Genomic DNA, 16,087 nt, shown 5'->3' with positions numbered 1-16,087 from the left:
CACAAGAGCTGCTCACCTGTGCATAACATGGAGGCTTACCTCATTTTCTTCTAAAGGGAGTTGGTACACTGAGGGCTCCAATATCACTTCAAAACCATGCAAATAGATTATCATATATTTCTTTAATTAGAACACACCTTGACAACTTCTTACCACCAAGCAAACAGAATCTTCATATTTATGCGAGAAGTGGATCTGTGTTTCAGGTCTGATGCTGCCAATGTCACACTAAATCAGCATGAGCTTGCTGCAGCTCCTGGTCACATGGTCTGTACAGAACCTCCTTATCCAAATCCAAAGGGGAGCAGAGAAATGACACATTCCTTCCATAAGGGAAAGTCCCCAAGAAATTACAAGTTATGTGATGTTGTAATGAGTTTAATAACTAAATTGTGGGATAACTGAGACTGGAAGGGATCTGAACAGGTCTCTAATTCAACCACCTGCTCAAAGCAGGTTCACCTATAAGGATAGACCAGCTCACTCAGAGCTTTATTGATGTGAGCCCTGGAAAGTTCTGAAGACATTCACTGCATAACATTTCTGGGAAACTTGTTTCCTTGCCTGCCTATCGTCGAAGTGAAGTTTTTCTATAGATAAAGCAGAACCTTTCTCAGTTCAGCTTTTGCTTGTTTCTCCCACCTCCCATTACCATTCTGTAAAGGGCTTGCTACATCTTCCTAATGACCCTACTGCAGGCATTGGCAGGCAGCAGGGCCCCTCCCATCCTGAAGCCTTTTCTACACTGAACAAGCCTAGACATCACCCTTTCTTCACCGCCTGATTCTCCTGGTAAACCTCAGCTGAGTTTGCTCTAGTTAATCTCTCTCTCCTATATATTGGGTACTCAAAACTGGTGACAATATTCTAGGCATGATCTCACAGCAGGTAGACACCACTGCTGTACACAGTAGAGCGGGTTAATAATAATTTTGTTCAATATCCTGGCCCTGGTCCTGTTAAAAACAGCTCATGATATCATTCACCTTTGGTTCCACACCTTTGGATCCACCCTGGATCACGCTCAGCTCACGTCTGAGGTACAGCAGAGATGCTTCCCAGGCAGCCAATCCCCAGCTGATACTGCCGTGGGGTTATTCCTTAGTCCTAGGGCAGGACTTTGCATTTTCCTTGCTAAGCTGCATAATGTTCCTGCAGCTCATTCTTCCTGTCTGTCCCTCTGAAAGGGAGCTCTGTCCTTGAGTGTGTTACAGCCTTAAAAACTGCTGGGCTTCATTCTACCCCTTCAGAAGAGTTCAAAACAAAGGGATACCTCTGCCAACAGAGACAAGTAATTCAGTAGCACAGAACCTTCTTCCATCCTCTCAAGTGACTTGCTATCAGCCATGTCCTACTTCTTCCTTCTGGACCTATTTATTTTTTCCTACCAGGCCTCCAACTGTATTGTAGCTGCATCACTATTAATCTTGCTCTTATCTTTGGCACTTTCAGTTCTTGCTCTACAGAGCAGGACACACACAACAGAATGATTGAATCTTTCTCTGTCAGAACAAAGGTATATCCAACAGATGAATATGACCTCCCTCAGCAAAAAGAACCTGGGTTGAAGGCACTTACAGCAGCTTCTCACACCAGCTCTGGAGTCGGGTAATTGCCCTCAGATAATTTTACATCTTTCTGTTATGACTGTAATTCTTCTCTACTGAGCTGAAGTGCAGGTGTCAAAGCACCTCTGCATTTGAAGTATCTCAGGAAGGTCTGAGGTTCAGTACCCAGTAACTGTAACTTCCAGCACTGCAAAAGGAAGCAGACTCTGAGTGTAATTTGCTGACATACCTCTGCCACGTCTGCCAGGGACCGCGACACAAAGGAGTCCCGTGAGTTTCCATCCAGCAGGCTGGGTCCCAGTAAGGAGGTGCCACTGGTGTTCCCAGCTGGAGCTGGTAACATTTTTCGTCCCTTCTCTGGGGAGATGAAACTTGCTACAAAGAAAAGGCACATCAGTAAGTCACTGCACTGAGTGTTCTTAACTAGGAGGATAAAAAAGAAGGGCAAGGAAATTCAAAATGGAGGACAGATATCCATTTCTTCCATCTTTTAAAAATTATGTGTTGCCAGCATTGATACCACACTGCTAAGAGTAAGAAGACTTATTACACTGGCTCCATGAATTATTAATTAAAAAAAACCTTTCAACAACTAAACCTCAACCAAATCCAGTGAGCGATCTCATGTCTTTGAAATAGTACTTATCAAGCACACAACAAAGTCTGTTTTTCCATCAGCAGAGCCAAAGACATCTGTTCATTTTGGCACAACAGTCCAAATGTCTCAGCCTAACTGATGAGTCAGGCTCCAAACAGACTACATGGAACTGCCAAGGAATTACTTGTCCCAAGCTATGGGCCCCAATCTAGCAATAGGATCTTTTCAGGAACAGACTTGTAAAGAGAGAGAAAATGTACTCAAGGCAACACCGTGGAAATGAAAGCAAGAAGTATTTGGAATAATTCTACTAATGTCCTATTGGGTTTACAATTTTTCAAAGGATTCACTTCTGTTAAACAATGTTGGGGTTTTTTTTGTTAACAGGAAAACGGTTTTGGGTTGCACTTCTCTGTATCTGGACACTTACAGAACAAGCTGCTGAGGGAGGAGTCTGTGGAGTCATTGGGGTACCACTGGGGATCATGGGTGGGAGATGCAATCCAGTTCTGCTGAGGACTACTGGATGGGGATGGAAGACTTTTGGAGCTGTCACTGCCATTCAGCTTTGCAGGAGAGAGAGAAACACCTTCACCTGTAAGCCGATGTCGGGGATCACGAATTCAGTCAATATGGTAAAATTACAGGACACTGCAACAATTTTTGTTTATAAAGGAAAAAAACCCCAAACAACAACAATAACCTCCCCCCGCCCCATATTTGCTAGAAAATAAAGGTCGGGCACAGAATTTTATTTCCAACACATTTGGAAACAAACAAACAAAGAAAAAAACCCACAAAAACCTCATAACCCAAGAACTCCTTCCTGGAAAAGTTTCTGCTGCTATGTAAGATGTCAGGAATTTTTTTTAAGTTGACAGGCAGACTTTAGCTACTCTTAGACTTACTGTATTGGCCAGAGCTAATGGCTATTTCAATGATGGAATCGCTGATCTGAGTGGCAGGTTCGCCTTGGGAAAGCACATCTTCAGGTGGTCCAGGAAGGGAAATATCCAAGAGAGCAGAAACATTGGGAGGAGAGAGCCGAGTACTGGAAGCTTCTGATGAGGGAAGTGGAGGGGTGGACAGACCATTCTGGAGAGAAGTCTTGGCCAGTTCTGGCATAGAAAGGACTGATGTACCCTGTTACAAAAAATGGAATTAAGTGTTCATAAATTTATTAAGAACTCAGGAAACTAAAAAGGCACGTTTTGGCTCCTGAGCATCAGATTAAAACCAGACTTCTAAGGGAAAAAATCCAGTAGATATTATGCCTAAATTAGAGGAATATACTATTTATATAATAAATCTGTATTATTTTAATGAAAAGTACCTGTAAGCATAAATAAATATGCTTCAGCCCATATCCTGCCAAATAATCTGAAAAAATATGAATCTGTAACATTCCAAAGACAGCCTACATAACAGAACAAGCATAATCTTAAAATTAACATAATTTTGAAATATCTACAAGACAGTTCCCAATAGATATGTATTAATTTGACTTTGTGTAGGCAAAACCCTTTAACTTCTGGAAGAGAATACACATATTTTAAACTGGTAACTCACATTTATTCACTTTTTGCAGACAGACTTCCCAAAATTCAACTGATCTTTAAGGAGTCTCATTACCAGTACTTCATCGTAGAACTGTAACTTTTTTTTGATGTAGTGTATACACAGCTGTCGTAACAGCAAGAACCAGAACCCAAGGCCCCATTACCACAATAAATGCCTCATAGGTTCATGTCCTAACATCTTAAAAAATCTTAATCTCCTTTATGCTCTCCAATCAAACTAATTTTTTCACATGCAGGCATCACAGTGAGCATGGAAAGTGTTCCACTGAAGAAAAGAAGAGACTGTATTCTGAGGCCTAAAAATCCAGCACTAGGTCCTGGATCCCAGTGGAGAAAGAGTCTGGGGACAGGATGACAACACCTCCTACAATAGTGCCATCACAGTTACTCTTTAAGTATCTGTCTATGTTTCACTGGATCCTATACAATGAACAGTGAATTTCTGGAAAGGATGCTGACATTACAATCACAATGTTAGTCCTAATAATCCTCCTTTAGCTACATGGAGGCATCAGGACTGCAAACTGCTGAAATGAACCCTTGTGACGTCTAAAATATGCACATAGATATAGCAGAGCGATTATAAACTTCTCCACTCTATTAAGAGATATGTAAAGCTTGTTTGTCCCTCACGGGTCAGGGAGTGTCAGCGTCACTTAGATTTTAGGGAATGGCACACACACATATTTAAGCAGCTTTCCTAAACTCTTTAAACTTCTTCAGATGCTAAGGATTTAATTTCCACTAGACAGTACCAGTGGTGCACAATTACCTGGGAGTAGAGAGTTTTAACTAGCAATACCAGTGGTATTTTCACAGAACATTACCCATTCCAAAGCATTGTTCCTCCAGCACACACTGTACCTGGAAGCCATCCTGCTCGGGGCGGGTCGGCAGGCTGATGTACGGCACCCGGCACCCTGGGCCTGAGCCCTGCAAGCACAACAGAAACCACATGAGTGACCAGCTGGGGACGGAAGAGATAAAGGCCTATCACCATTCACCTGTGCTCTTCATATATCTCATGTCTTTCAAAATGGTACATCAACTCCCTCAGAACATGACACGGACCAACATGTGTCTGGGTCTCAATGAAAGAAACAGCAAGGAGAAATTACAGTTTCCATTCCAAATACAATCCCAAAAAGTCCATGTTTTGCCCCAGATTCCCTCTTGAATTTCTGAAATGCCATCATTTTTTTCAAGCGAGATTTCTGGATTGTCAAGTTCAATGCTCTACAAGCAGCAACCCATTTTACAGGATGGAAATTCATTCAGTGAGATGATGCTTTGATCCCTCAACCCCGCATACACAGTACATAACACAGACTGGGTCTGCCATGACAGCAGTGTCTAACAGCAAGCCCCAGGAAAAAGCTCACTGAGGAATCATAATAATACAGCTTTCTTATACAATGAAAGAACAAGACAGTTAAGCACTTGAAAAAAGCTTGTTTAAGAGCCTCTGACCTCCACAGTGGTGATGGAGCCTCCATTCTGATGTGCTACTGCTGGCTCCTGCCCTGTCACTACTGTAGGCACTGCATCCGGTGACAATGGAGACACACCTGGCAAACCATCTGCATCCAGGACAGGCATGGGACTACCAGGGATAATGCCAGCACTTTTAGCTGCCAAGTCAATAGCACCTTGGGTGAGACAAAACACCAAAAAACATATTACAAGCTTCTTCTTCACTTTGCTATGATTCTCTAAAAGATGACTTTTTTAAACTTACCCAGAGTCAAAACTACGCCTATGTAAAAAAGCAGCAATGGTAATGATCTGATCATCTGGGTCAGCTGCTTCTCTGCACCAAGTGTAACACTGCTTTTAGCTAAAGTTTTTAACTTTTCTGCCTTGTTCCAACCTATTACTAGGTATATCAAAATAGCTGAGAAACATCCCAGTTCCCCTCCCATTCTTCTATTTTTTTTTTCTTTTTGTCCTCCAAATTGCTAAGTAATTATGCAATTTCCAGAAATTTTCTATGGGTTACTAGAGGAGGTCTAGAAACAATAGAGCCTTATTTTGTTATCTTGCCTCTGACAGCCATGTAGACTCTGTGTAAAAACTGTAGGTTGTTGTAAGGGTCAACCTCACCCAGACTTATTAAAATCCACTTCAAACATCTGAATGTCTTCTCATCTCAGAAGAATCCTCTAGGTAAAACATAGATGCAGTCACTGTTTTAACCTCATTAATTGTTCTAATTAATGGAACCCACTCTCTACTGCGAGACAGTACCTGCCTGGAGGACACCAGCATGGGTTTTATTGCAGAATTCAGAGTTACTTACTAGACAGATGGTTGGTGGCCTGTGTTGGAAGAACTTTGGGCACAATTGGACGAGAAACAGCAGCTTTGGTCAGTGAGGACTGGATTGGCCGAAATGAACCTCTCCCTAGGGGGAAGCATTAATACCTTTCAGGCAAATGAAATCTAACACCTTTAAAGCAGAACGCAACACAATTCAATGGAAGCAAATAAATTCTAAACAGCAGCAAGCTGCAAGAATGCAAGTAGTGGAGATGATGGAATAGCACTAAAATAAGTGATGTGAGCTAAGCAGTGTCTTGCCACGGGCATGCAACAGCGAGTGCTGCTGTGCTATTGGAGCTGCTCTCATACTGTCAGTGAAGACAACCCTTCAGGCCTCATGCTGCTTTTCATGGGGGATCACCTGTACTACCACTGTACTCAAGAGTGTACCAGCAGAAAAGGACACATGGGCAGTGGATTGCTTATGCTGTATAAAATTTAGACCGTATCCCCAGTACTAGGCTAAGTCCAATATAAAATCTAGACAAATTATTACACCCTACAGAACAAAAATTCCTATCTAAGTATTTTATTCCAAATTTCATCTTCCTGTTGAGAACTCCTTGCTCTTCTGTGATTTCAATCTTGGGAAATTGAAGAAAAAAATTTTATAAAAAGCACGACTTGCTTCACAATGATCCAGGAGAGCAATTCCATCATCCTGAAGGCTAGTGACACTGTCATTTCGAAAGAGTATTTTCTTCTTTTTAGAAATTACTTCTTTATGCAATTTTAAGGGACACTTTTCAGTTTGTAGAAGTGCTAGACTCACCTGTAATGGATGAGTTGGATAAGATAGAAAAGGAACAGACATGCTGGGACGGATTTCCAGACGGTCTAGGGAGCAGTGTTCTCTATGTGAGAGAAACAATAAACCAGAACAGATTTAAACACAGAGAGTAACACTCATCATGTAAGTTGCAGGAGTTCACAAGACCTTCCAGAATAGCAGAGTATTTCTGTAGCATTACTATCATGCACCAGACACAGCAATGTGATCAGTGTGCTCTTGAGAAAAAAGCTACAGAAAGGAATGATGTGTTTTCTCTGTGAACTACTAAAACAATGTATTTCCACATGGAAAATTCTCAGAGAAAGGCTGATTAGAACTATAATCCTCTCTGATTATACTTGCAGTGATTTATAAATTTCTCTCAGAAGTGATTTTAAGCATGGTACCTAGTCTGTGTACAAAGTGATCTGCCCTTAAAATTCAGCAAGTGTAGATGAGCGAGACACCTGTGTGTGCTTGGGAGCTCTTAAAACACACGAAACTGCCCAGATCTGAAGATGTCAGGATCAAAAATAGTCCAGGGGTAATTTCTGCATCCCTACTCTTATACAAAACAGAAGAGAAAAAAATGGTATAGTGACACTTGTGACCTTTGTTTTCCCCAGTTTACTATTAATCAGGTTTCAGATTTGTTTTTCTCACCTGCCTCTGGTGTTCCTGTCACATGTGCCTTTTCCCAGGGAAAACAGAGCAGTCTGAAGGAGGGTAATACCTGTCTGTCACCAAAGCACCACAACAACCGGCCATTCCTTCCATACATCTTTTTCCAAGTCCCATTTTTCCCCAAGAATCGTTGTTCTTTCAGCGTGTGTTATGGCTTATTTCACTACAGAGGCTTATATCCACCACAGTTTAACATCCACTACTGAGCAGGAAGCAGGAAAAGGATATAAAGGAAAATTTTGTAGTTAAGAGGGCTGCCAGCTCCAACACTGCCAGCACAGGACAGTACAGGGACAACACTGCCTACGCCTCAGTGCCAGAAGGCCCAGGTAGCAGAACCTGCTTCCAGGTTTCAAAAGCCTCTTCCAGAGGCTTTTTTATTTCTCCAAACTACCTTAGGCACGGACTTTCACTGTTGTTGATATTCTTCATACAGGGAATGTAATATGGCTAGTTACACTAGAGATTGAAGTGTTTGTTCCTTCATAATTTCAGCTTTATATTTCCAGTGGATGCATGAGGGAAATCCAGGGTTTTTTTTGTTATGTACAAATTACTACAGCCTTACTGATACTCAGGGAGCAAAACAGGCATTTACACTTTGCTCTGACCTGTACTACCAGTGGCTTCCGCAAGTGCCTGTTCCGTAACTTCCTGGGCTTCGGAAGGAAGAAGTCCGACTGCATCTGGACAACAACAGGAAATGCATTACAAGTATTTTAAGCATCCAGACACAGAATAAATTATATCCCCCAAATTCTTATTTTCGATAAAGATGAATTAAGAATTTACCAGAATACTATGTTTTGCTTCAGATAGCACAATATCCTTCCTGCTAGAGTCAGAATATTTTCCACCAAGGATGTATTTTTTCTTCTTTTTTTATGGAGATAAAGCTTTGTCCCAAAAAGCCATTACATTACCAACTACTTCAGCTTCCTACAAAATTCTTACTGAGATTGTGTACATAAAAATTAGAATTTGACTTATGTACAGCAATGAGGCTATGTTAAAATTAGCTACACATCAGAAGGGGTAAGTTTTTGCTAAATCTAGCACATATATTTGCTGGAGCAACTTAATTAGACAGCAAATAAGTGTCATCAGGCTGTGGGATGGTATTCAGATTTGAATTACCTGAATTACCCGAACAGGTAATGTCAGTTCAAAGCAGTTACATAGTTAAAATCTCACTCAGCTCATTTAATACAATGTTAAACTTAAACATGATAAGAAGCACTGCTTCACAAGGCAGCCCATACTTTCTGAGGAATTCAGAATCCCTGTGATACCTCCTGGAAGCTGGCTCATGCACACCATGCTGCATTTTCTATTCAGTCCTCTCACTTACACTGATGGTGTCCAGGTGCTGCCGGAAGGTCAGCTCTGCTTCCTTGCTGGGTAGGAACAGTTTCCCATGGCGGCTGTTGGGGGGCAGGGTTGTAGGGACTGCAAACAGTCCACTGTCAGCCTCAGTGCTCCCAGAACTTGAAGGACTAGCCACCAAGAGAGGTCTAGGGAGGTTTCTCAAACCTAGAATATTTTAACAGCAATTTAAATTAAATAACGTGAAAACAAAAAGGAAATAACTCTTTAGTAGCTGAAGGGTTGTAGAGAGCTGGGATTTAAGGATTCAGGCTTTGTCACCAGCTGTTTCCAAAATCAGGAATCTCTCCATATTTCAGTTGTCCCATCTGCCAACTGACAGTATTTACCTTCTATGAACACCACTAATATTCACTTGCTTTGAATTCTTGGAAGTATGGGAGTCAATGTAATTGTACACTACTGAAGAAACTAGAATTGAAGCCCTATTTTCAGCCCCACATAGACTGTGATAATCAGTTTATCTGTTCAGCTTGTAGGCATACCTGAGGGCCTATCCCAGTAAACAAACTATATCTACCATTTTTTATGTAGGGGAAGATAATACAAACACAGAGCCATTTTACTGTATTTATGATTTATTTACTCCCCACCCCTTCTTTCCTTATAGTAATTTGAAGTGGAATCCCAATAATATCAGTCAGGTAATGGAGCAGAGATCAATTTACCAAAGACCTTCCCAAAGACAGACTGTCTTCAAAATACATTTGGCACAGTGAAATAATGGTAACTTGTCTGAGTGAAACTTGTCTATTAATGTTTAAGTTTAAAAAAAATGTGGTAGGATTTCCCTCTGCATACAGCCAGCTTGGATGAAAGCCAGCATTGTTAGCCTGGTACTCTGAGGTAGCCAAGATCCACACAGGTGCTTTACAGCACCAGTTAACCCAGTTAACCTGCTCCTGGGTTCACTACTTCTCAGAGCAGGGGTGTGAAAAGGACTGCCTAAAAATCACAACTGGTCCCAGTAATCCCAACACCATCACAAACTTTCCTGAAGGCATAAACATTTGGTGGCAAATGCAACTGGGACAGAAGCACAGAACCAAAATTCTTGGCCTGCATGGCTGGGGCTCACAGGTTACAGCAGCCATACCTCCTATTAAAGAAAAGGCAATTCATAATCATTCTCTATCTTATAATCATAGAATCACACAACTGATTTGGGTCGGAAGAGACCTTGAAGCTCATCTCATTCCACCCCCTGCCATGGACAGGACAACTTCACTATCCCAGGTTGCTCCAAACCCCATCCAACCTGGCCTTGAACACTGCCAGGCATCCGGGGCGGACACAAGTTCTCTGGGCAACCTGTGCCAGGGCCTCACCACCTTCACAGGGAAGAATTTCTTCCTAATATTTAATTTAAACCTATAGTGGCAGGATGGCACAGAAAATCTTCAGTAAATATTTATCAACAGATTTTACACTGGGCATTTACTTGCCTGTTTTGTAAGCTGATATTCTCTTAAGATCTCACACCCTGTGCCAGTCAGCATGTACTGGTTCAGGCTGGGAGGGGGTCAATTTTCTTCAGTGGCAGTTTTGGATTTGCGTTGCAAACAGTGCTCATAACTCAGGGATGCTTTAATTACTAATGAGCAGGACTTACACTGGTCAAGGCCTTTGCTGCTCCTCACCCCACACTGCCAGTGAGGGGGCTGGGGATGCATGAGGAACTGGGAGGGGACACAGCCAGGACAGCTGATCCCAGCTGACCACAGTGATATCCCACACCATGGGGGGTCATGCTTAGCATAAGGAGCTGGGGAAAGAAGGAGGAATGGGGTGGACATTCAGAGTGACAGCATTTGCCTTCCCAAGTTACTATAACTTATGATGCAGCCCTGCTGTCTTGTGGATGGTTGAACACCTGCCTGCCCAGGGGAAGCAGGGAACGAATTCCTTGCTCTGCTTTGCATGCACAGCATTTGCTTTCCCTAATAAACTGTTTTTATTTCAAACCATGAGTTCTCTCAGTTTTACTCTTTCAGTTCTCCCCCATTCCACCAAAGGGGAGTAACTAAGCAGCTGCATGGGGCTGAGTTGCTGGCTGGGATTAAACCATGACACAGCTCCCAAAAAAACCCAAGCATCTTCTCTATGAGTGACTAAGGAGAGTTCTTCTGGATTGTGAACTGCATTACTGATGTGCATTGTTATTCAAGATTCAAAGCAGCACAGGACTTAGGACAATTCTAAAGCAAATTAGCACACACCAATGTTCTCAGACAGTGAAGTTCCTAAGAGTAAGAGCATTTCTCCATCCAGTGTTTCATCTCTGGGAAGTTCTCATTATGGCGTGAGGTATTAGTGAGTTGATTTCATCAAGTGGATTTTTAGGAATACTCACCTGAGGAGCTGGAAGCAGCACCAGGAGAAAAAGTCTTGTTGCGAAGGGCAGACTGATTGCGTGCGCAGCCAGGACTCCTGGTGTTGATGGCAATTACCTTTCCCGGGGGAGTCAGGGCCTGCTCCTCCTGAGCAGGCTTTATAGGTGACGTGGCAATAGAGCTCATCTCGGGCGTCTGAAAATGCACATTAAATGAACATTTTGTGCTGGTACAACAAATGTATTGTGAAACTCACTGTACTTAGGAAGACTTAATATCTGACATACTATAACACCTTAAACTACTGTAAGCAATATCTCCTAGTGGGCATGAGGGGCAGCTGAAATTACCTTCCTGCCCATTTAGCATTGTTGGATGTCACCAATTCAATACATTAATTTATGTTACAATTGGGTTAACACTCAACAAGCTTCACACAACGTGCTGGATCACCGTGGGATAGAAAGAAAGAGAAAAAAATAGTCTTGGTTTTAATTCAGTGCAAAGCTATTTTTCATAAACTCCATACAGAGGGCTGCTCTGGTGAGAGCAGACAAAAACATTTTAATTGTCTCTTAATTCTAATCAAGTAGAGTTTTGAATTTTTCCCTTCTCTTTCACACTGTAACACAGCACTAACAAGAGACATATGTGCATCGATAATTTTACAGGCCTATCCAATTGTTTCATTAAGTTATTTAAACTGTTTTCTAGAAAACCCTCCCTTTTTAATTAATTTTAAGCAATCACAGGCTTAAAATTACACCCACTGCTCAACTGCAAGGCCACTTCACAGTTCATTTTATGCTGATGATTTTCATTTAAAGGATGAACCACAGCACAGCTGGCTACTTTGGCTGTTACAGATTATCTGGAGAAAACAGCAGGCATGCACACAATCAATCCTTCCTCTTAAAATATCCTGTGGCAAAAATACCATAGTTCCTGTCATTATTTGATGAAATGCAACTTTCAAGACATCTACAGTGCTTTCAGTGAGTCTGTGAATATCTTCCTGGCCTTTGCAATATCAGTGCCACAATGCTCATGTTTCAAGGAGAGTATGTTTTTCTGAAAAACAGTGAGAATAAAGTGGTATTTGACAAATTAAAGGTTGTTTTCCTTTTTTTTCTTCTGGAATGTACAATATAGTATATATCCTTAAAGAGCTCCTTTACTGTTCAGTAGTGCTATGCTACTATAAGACAGCCAAGAGTGTGAGTGATAGAAAAAGACATGCAAATCCTAACTGCTGGTTCCTCCCCCCTCTTCAATTCCTCTCCCCCCAGGTCTCAGGGATGTCCTTCTTTATAGTTTGTGATTGTTTCATCATGTCATGCCTAGCAGTCATCTGTGTCATCAGAAGTAAAAGTAGATGCCAAAGAGGAGACAGCAGCCCAGATCTGTGAGATGTCAGACCAAAGGCCTTTGCAGTTTAAACAAAGTCTATATCTGGAGCTACATCTGAACAAAGATGGGTTTAAAGTTATAAAATCCTTCATTCCATGTCTGTAGAATCAGAATCAAAAGGAACTTTGAGTGGAGTTAAATCACCAACAAACAAGGATTAAAGAACTCTGTGTTTGGGAAGAGTGATACATTTGCATCCTGGGTGGAACAGAATCTTTAGCTCATCATATCTACCAGAGGCCTTTGAGTAGATCTGCTAAGCTCTGTGTCTTTTTAAAAGATGTTTTACTAAGTTTCAATTGGCTGCACTAGGTGGAATTGGCTGCTCAGGTATCATTGGGGCAAATCTTAAATACAGGTTTACAAAGCACAAGAAGGAAAGCAAGTTCATTCCCTAAGGTCTGCCTAAGGACTGGGACTGTTGAACAGCTATCCTGGAGTCTGGGAACTTTTACACAAATCAACTGAGGCAGGCACAGTTCTATTGACTCTGCTGTTCTGAAGAAATACTTTCTTTTCACTCTCACACTGTGTAATTTGAACTACATAAATATTGAAAATCAATGCATTTTTCATGTGCAATAATAATCTCATCCAGGCTCCATTTCCCACAAAAGGTTGGATTAGATGATCTTCCAAGGCCCCTTCCAACCTGGGCTGTTTTAAGGTTCCATAAATCTGAGAGATAAGAGAGAACAGAAGGCACCTCACCTCAGAGCTGATCTTTTGAGTAATCACGTTAAATGTTCACTGGAACACCAATGAGACTCACAGCAAACTAGACGCTAAAAGGCAGTATAAAAAGCATATTGAAGCAAAGTCCACTCTGTAGCCAGCTGTCTTGTGTGGTGGTTTTTGTATAATTTAAACACAGGAATCTCCAAAGCTCTTGACATGGCTAGCTACCGATTTATTGTGAATGCACAACTGGGCAATTATTCCCCAAATGAAACTAGAGTTTAGCATCTGGAGCATGAACAAGAGCCACTTACTGGTTTGGGATTGACTTCAGTAGAGATGAGTCTCAGAAGGCAATTCAAGAGTCTCTGCTTGTGCAAGGTAGGACATGCAGGGACAGCACTTGACTCAGGTATCTGCTCTCTAGCATGCTGGGTTTCTGGCTCCAAGACAGCCAACCAGTCATATTCCAGCTGCAGTTTGTTCGGTTTGCCCATCATGAGGTAGACTTCAGCCAGTGTAAGGCTCTCAGAGGTTCGCAGACTCCATCCTTCTTCTCTCACTTGTTGGGAGAGCCGACTTGGGTCATCCTTGAGAGACTTTGTACTGGATTGTCCCTGAGGTGGAGGTGGAAACGAGGAGCCCAGCTTCTCTTGAGAATCCTCCATTACTGCATCCGTGATATCCTTGGTACAAGCATCAAGCTGCTGGCCCTGGCTGTGGCTTGCCTGAGTTTCATATCTGCTGCTGCTAGGGGAAGCCACATCACCTCTCAGTAGCTGGGAACAAGAGTCAGAGGTCTCTGCACTCCTCCTGCTTGGAAAAGCCACTGGAGAAGCATTACCAGCTGCTGAAGCAGAGTCTTTCCCATGCAGTTTGTCTGTGCAGGAACATTTCTCTGGGACGATTAGGTCCTGGCAGGACTTCATGTACCGTGGGAATGGATCAAGCAGAGAGAGCTCCTCCACATCAGGGATCCTGCTGCAAGCACACTCTGTGCTGCACGAAGGTAGCACACCTGCCTGGTCAACAGCCAAGGCCTCCCTGCCCTCCATGCAGGGGACCACTGAGCTCAGCTTTTCCTGGTGCTCTCCGGGATCCTGAAGTCCAGAAGGTGGTTTCTGGAGGGAATTAGTGATGCCAAGATTTGAGGCTATTCCTTCCACCAGGACAGGCTCTGGGGCACCATCTTCAGTGCTTGCAGAAACTTCAGTTGTAGGCTGCAAGGTTCTGCTGGGCTCTGTAGTGCTGTCTCCCCTTCCCACACCCTTACCTTCCATCCCCCGCAGGTATTTCAGCTGTCCCCTTGCTGTCCCCTGACCACTCTGTATGCCAAGGATTTGGGCAGGGGGGAGTAAGTGAGAATCTTTTGTGTTCTGTTTGCATTTGCCGGTTTCCTGCCAATGCACGGTACAGAAGGCCTTGGAGTGGACCACTCTGGCTACCCCAGGCAGTGGAGTGATGGTACAATTCTCCCCTGGAAAGAGATGGAGCATCACTTTCTCCTCTGAGAAGCTGCCTCTTGTTTCTGAGTCTCTGGAGTCTCGAAGTTGCTGTTCTTCAAGTGTTTTACGCTAAAAAAAGATGTGTCAAAGAATGTAACAGTCATCTGCCCCTTCCAAAAAAGCACCTGGGAGCCTATTTTGCAAGTTAAAAAAAAAAAAAAAAGAAAAGAAAACCTAACTGATCGAGGATATGTTCTCTATTCACACAGATTATAGTGAAGACAGCTATAATCAAAAACTAGGTTCTTTGTGGTGATAAAGACTGCAGTGAAGACCTGCTACAAGCCCAAATATTCATTCCAAACAAAATTACCTCCCTGTTTCACACACCACTGTAATTGTAAAAAAAAAAAAACCCAATCAACAAACCCCAATAAAACCAAGCAAAACCTCTAACACTGCACAGCAAAGCAGCCTCTCAGGAGTGCAGCAAACTCCACCTTACACACTCTGACATCCTTCAGAGTTTCAAGTGCTATGCTGCTGCTTCTTCCAGGCTCACAAATTAAACAGAAAAGCCTGAGTGAAAGGCCAAAGAAGTGGATAACCTACAAGTCAGAAGGACTAGGTTCAGAACAGAACAGTTGCTAACTCACAGATCTTTCTATTGCATGGATCAAATTTCAGAGGCAGGGACACCCTGAACACTGTATGGCTCAGACAGTGCAGATACATTGCAGGTAGCAGCAGCTACCTCAACAAGAAGCTTAAGCCTATATTGGTGAAACTGCACAAAGTGCAAAGATCTGTCCTTAATCTCTTGGCTGAAACTGGAAACAGAATAGTCAGTTATTATCCAGGCTGTATTGGGGTCACCTAGTGATAATGAACCAGACTAAGATCACTGTTTGAGGAAACTAAATAAAGTCAGGAACATAATTTTTTCTTAACTAGCTTTTATGGGATCATAACAGAGAAGAGTTGAGGTAAAAGCAGAACACTATGGGATCTCCCACAAAAGCTTCCACTAGTGATGCTGAGACTTTATCTGTGTCTACTAAGCAGGGACTGGTATATTTATGAAGTAGATTCACTTTTACGATGCAAAACTGAACTTGGAATAGGAAGCGAATTTCTCCCAGGACACAGCACGTGGAACAGACTGAGCAGGAAAAGGATACAACCCGCACTTCATGTAGAGCCCACTTCTGCTTCAGGAATTCAAGGAGGCTGGAGACCTTCCGATGTAACTCCACGATCATCCTGTACGCAAGAGAAGCAGAGCGAGGGAACAGAGAACAACTTGTCAGC

General features: G+C 42.5%; 1 protein-coding gene across 3 annotated transcripts in view; it reads right to left on the bottom strand.

Annotated features, from left to right (window-relative positions):
• CRAMP1 (cramped chromatin regulator homolog 1) overlaps positions 1-16,087 on the bottom strand; it is a 49,089-nt gene that overhangs the window by 4,675 nt on the left and 28,327 nt on the right. For all 3 annotated transcript variants that reach the window (XM_071444605.1, XM_071444603.1, XM_071444604.1), the window contains exons 9-20: positions 15,958-16,039; positions 13,646-14,905; positions 11,264-11,438; positions 8,876-9,057; positions 8,136-8,210; positions 6,841-6,922; positions 6,046-6,150; positions 5,217-5,395; positions 4,611-4,679; positions 3,075-3,309; positions 2,597-2,761; positions 1,798-1,943 (exon numbers count right to left, since the gene is read on the bottom strand). In XM_071444605.1, coding sequence (XP_071300706.1) covers positions 1,798-1,943; positions 2,597-2,761; positions 3,075-3,309; positions 4,611-4,679; positions 5,217-5,395; positions 6,046-6,150; positions 6,841-6,922; positions 8,136-8,210; positions 8,876-9,057; positions 11,264-11,438; positions 13,646-14,905; positions 15,958-16,039 — 2,755 coding nt within the window. The remainder of the gene's footprint in view (positions 1-1,797; positions 1,944-2,596; positions 2,762-3,074; positions 3,310-4,610; positions 4,680-5,216; positions 5,396-6,045; positions 6,151-6,840; positions 6,923-8,135; positions 8,211-8,875; positions 9,058-11,263; positions 11,439-13,645; positions 14,906-15,957; positions 16,040-16,087) is intronic.

Source organism: Agelaius tricolor, unplaced genomic scaffold, assembly GCF_023055355.1.
Source record: "Agelaius tricolor isolate 1412-34295 unplaced genomic scaffold, bAgeTri1.0.p SCAF_19, whole genome shotgun sequence".
Classification (NCBI taxonomy): Eukaryota; Metazoa; Chordata; class Aves; order Passeriformes; family Icteridae; genus Agelaius; species Agelaius tricolor.
This window is presented reverse-complemented; position numbering and strand designations above follow the sequence as displayed.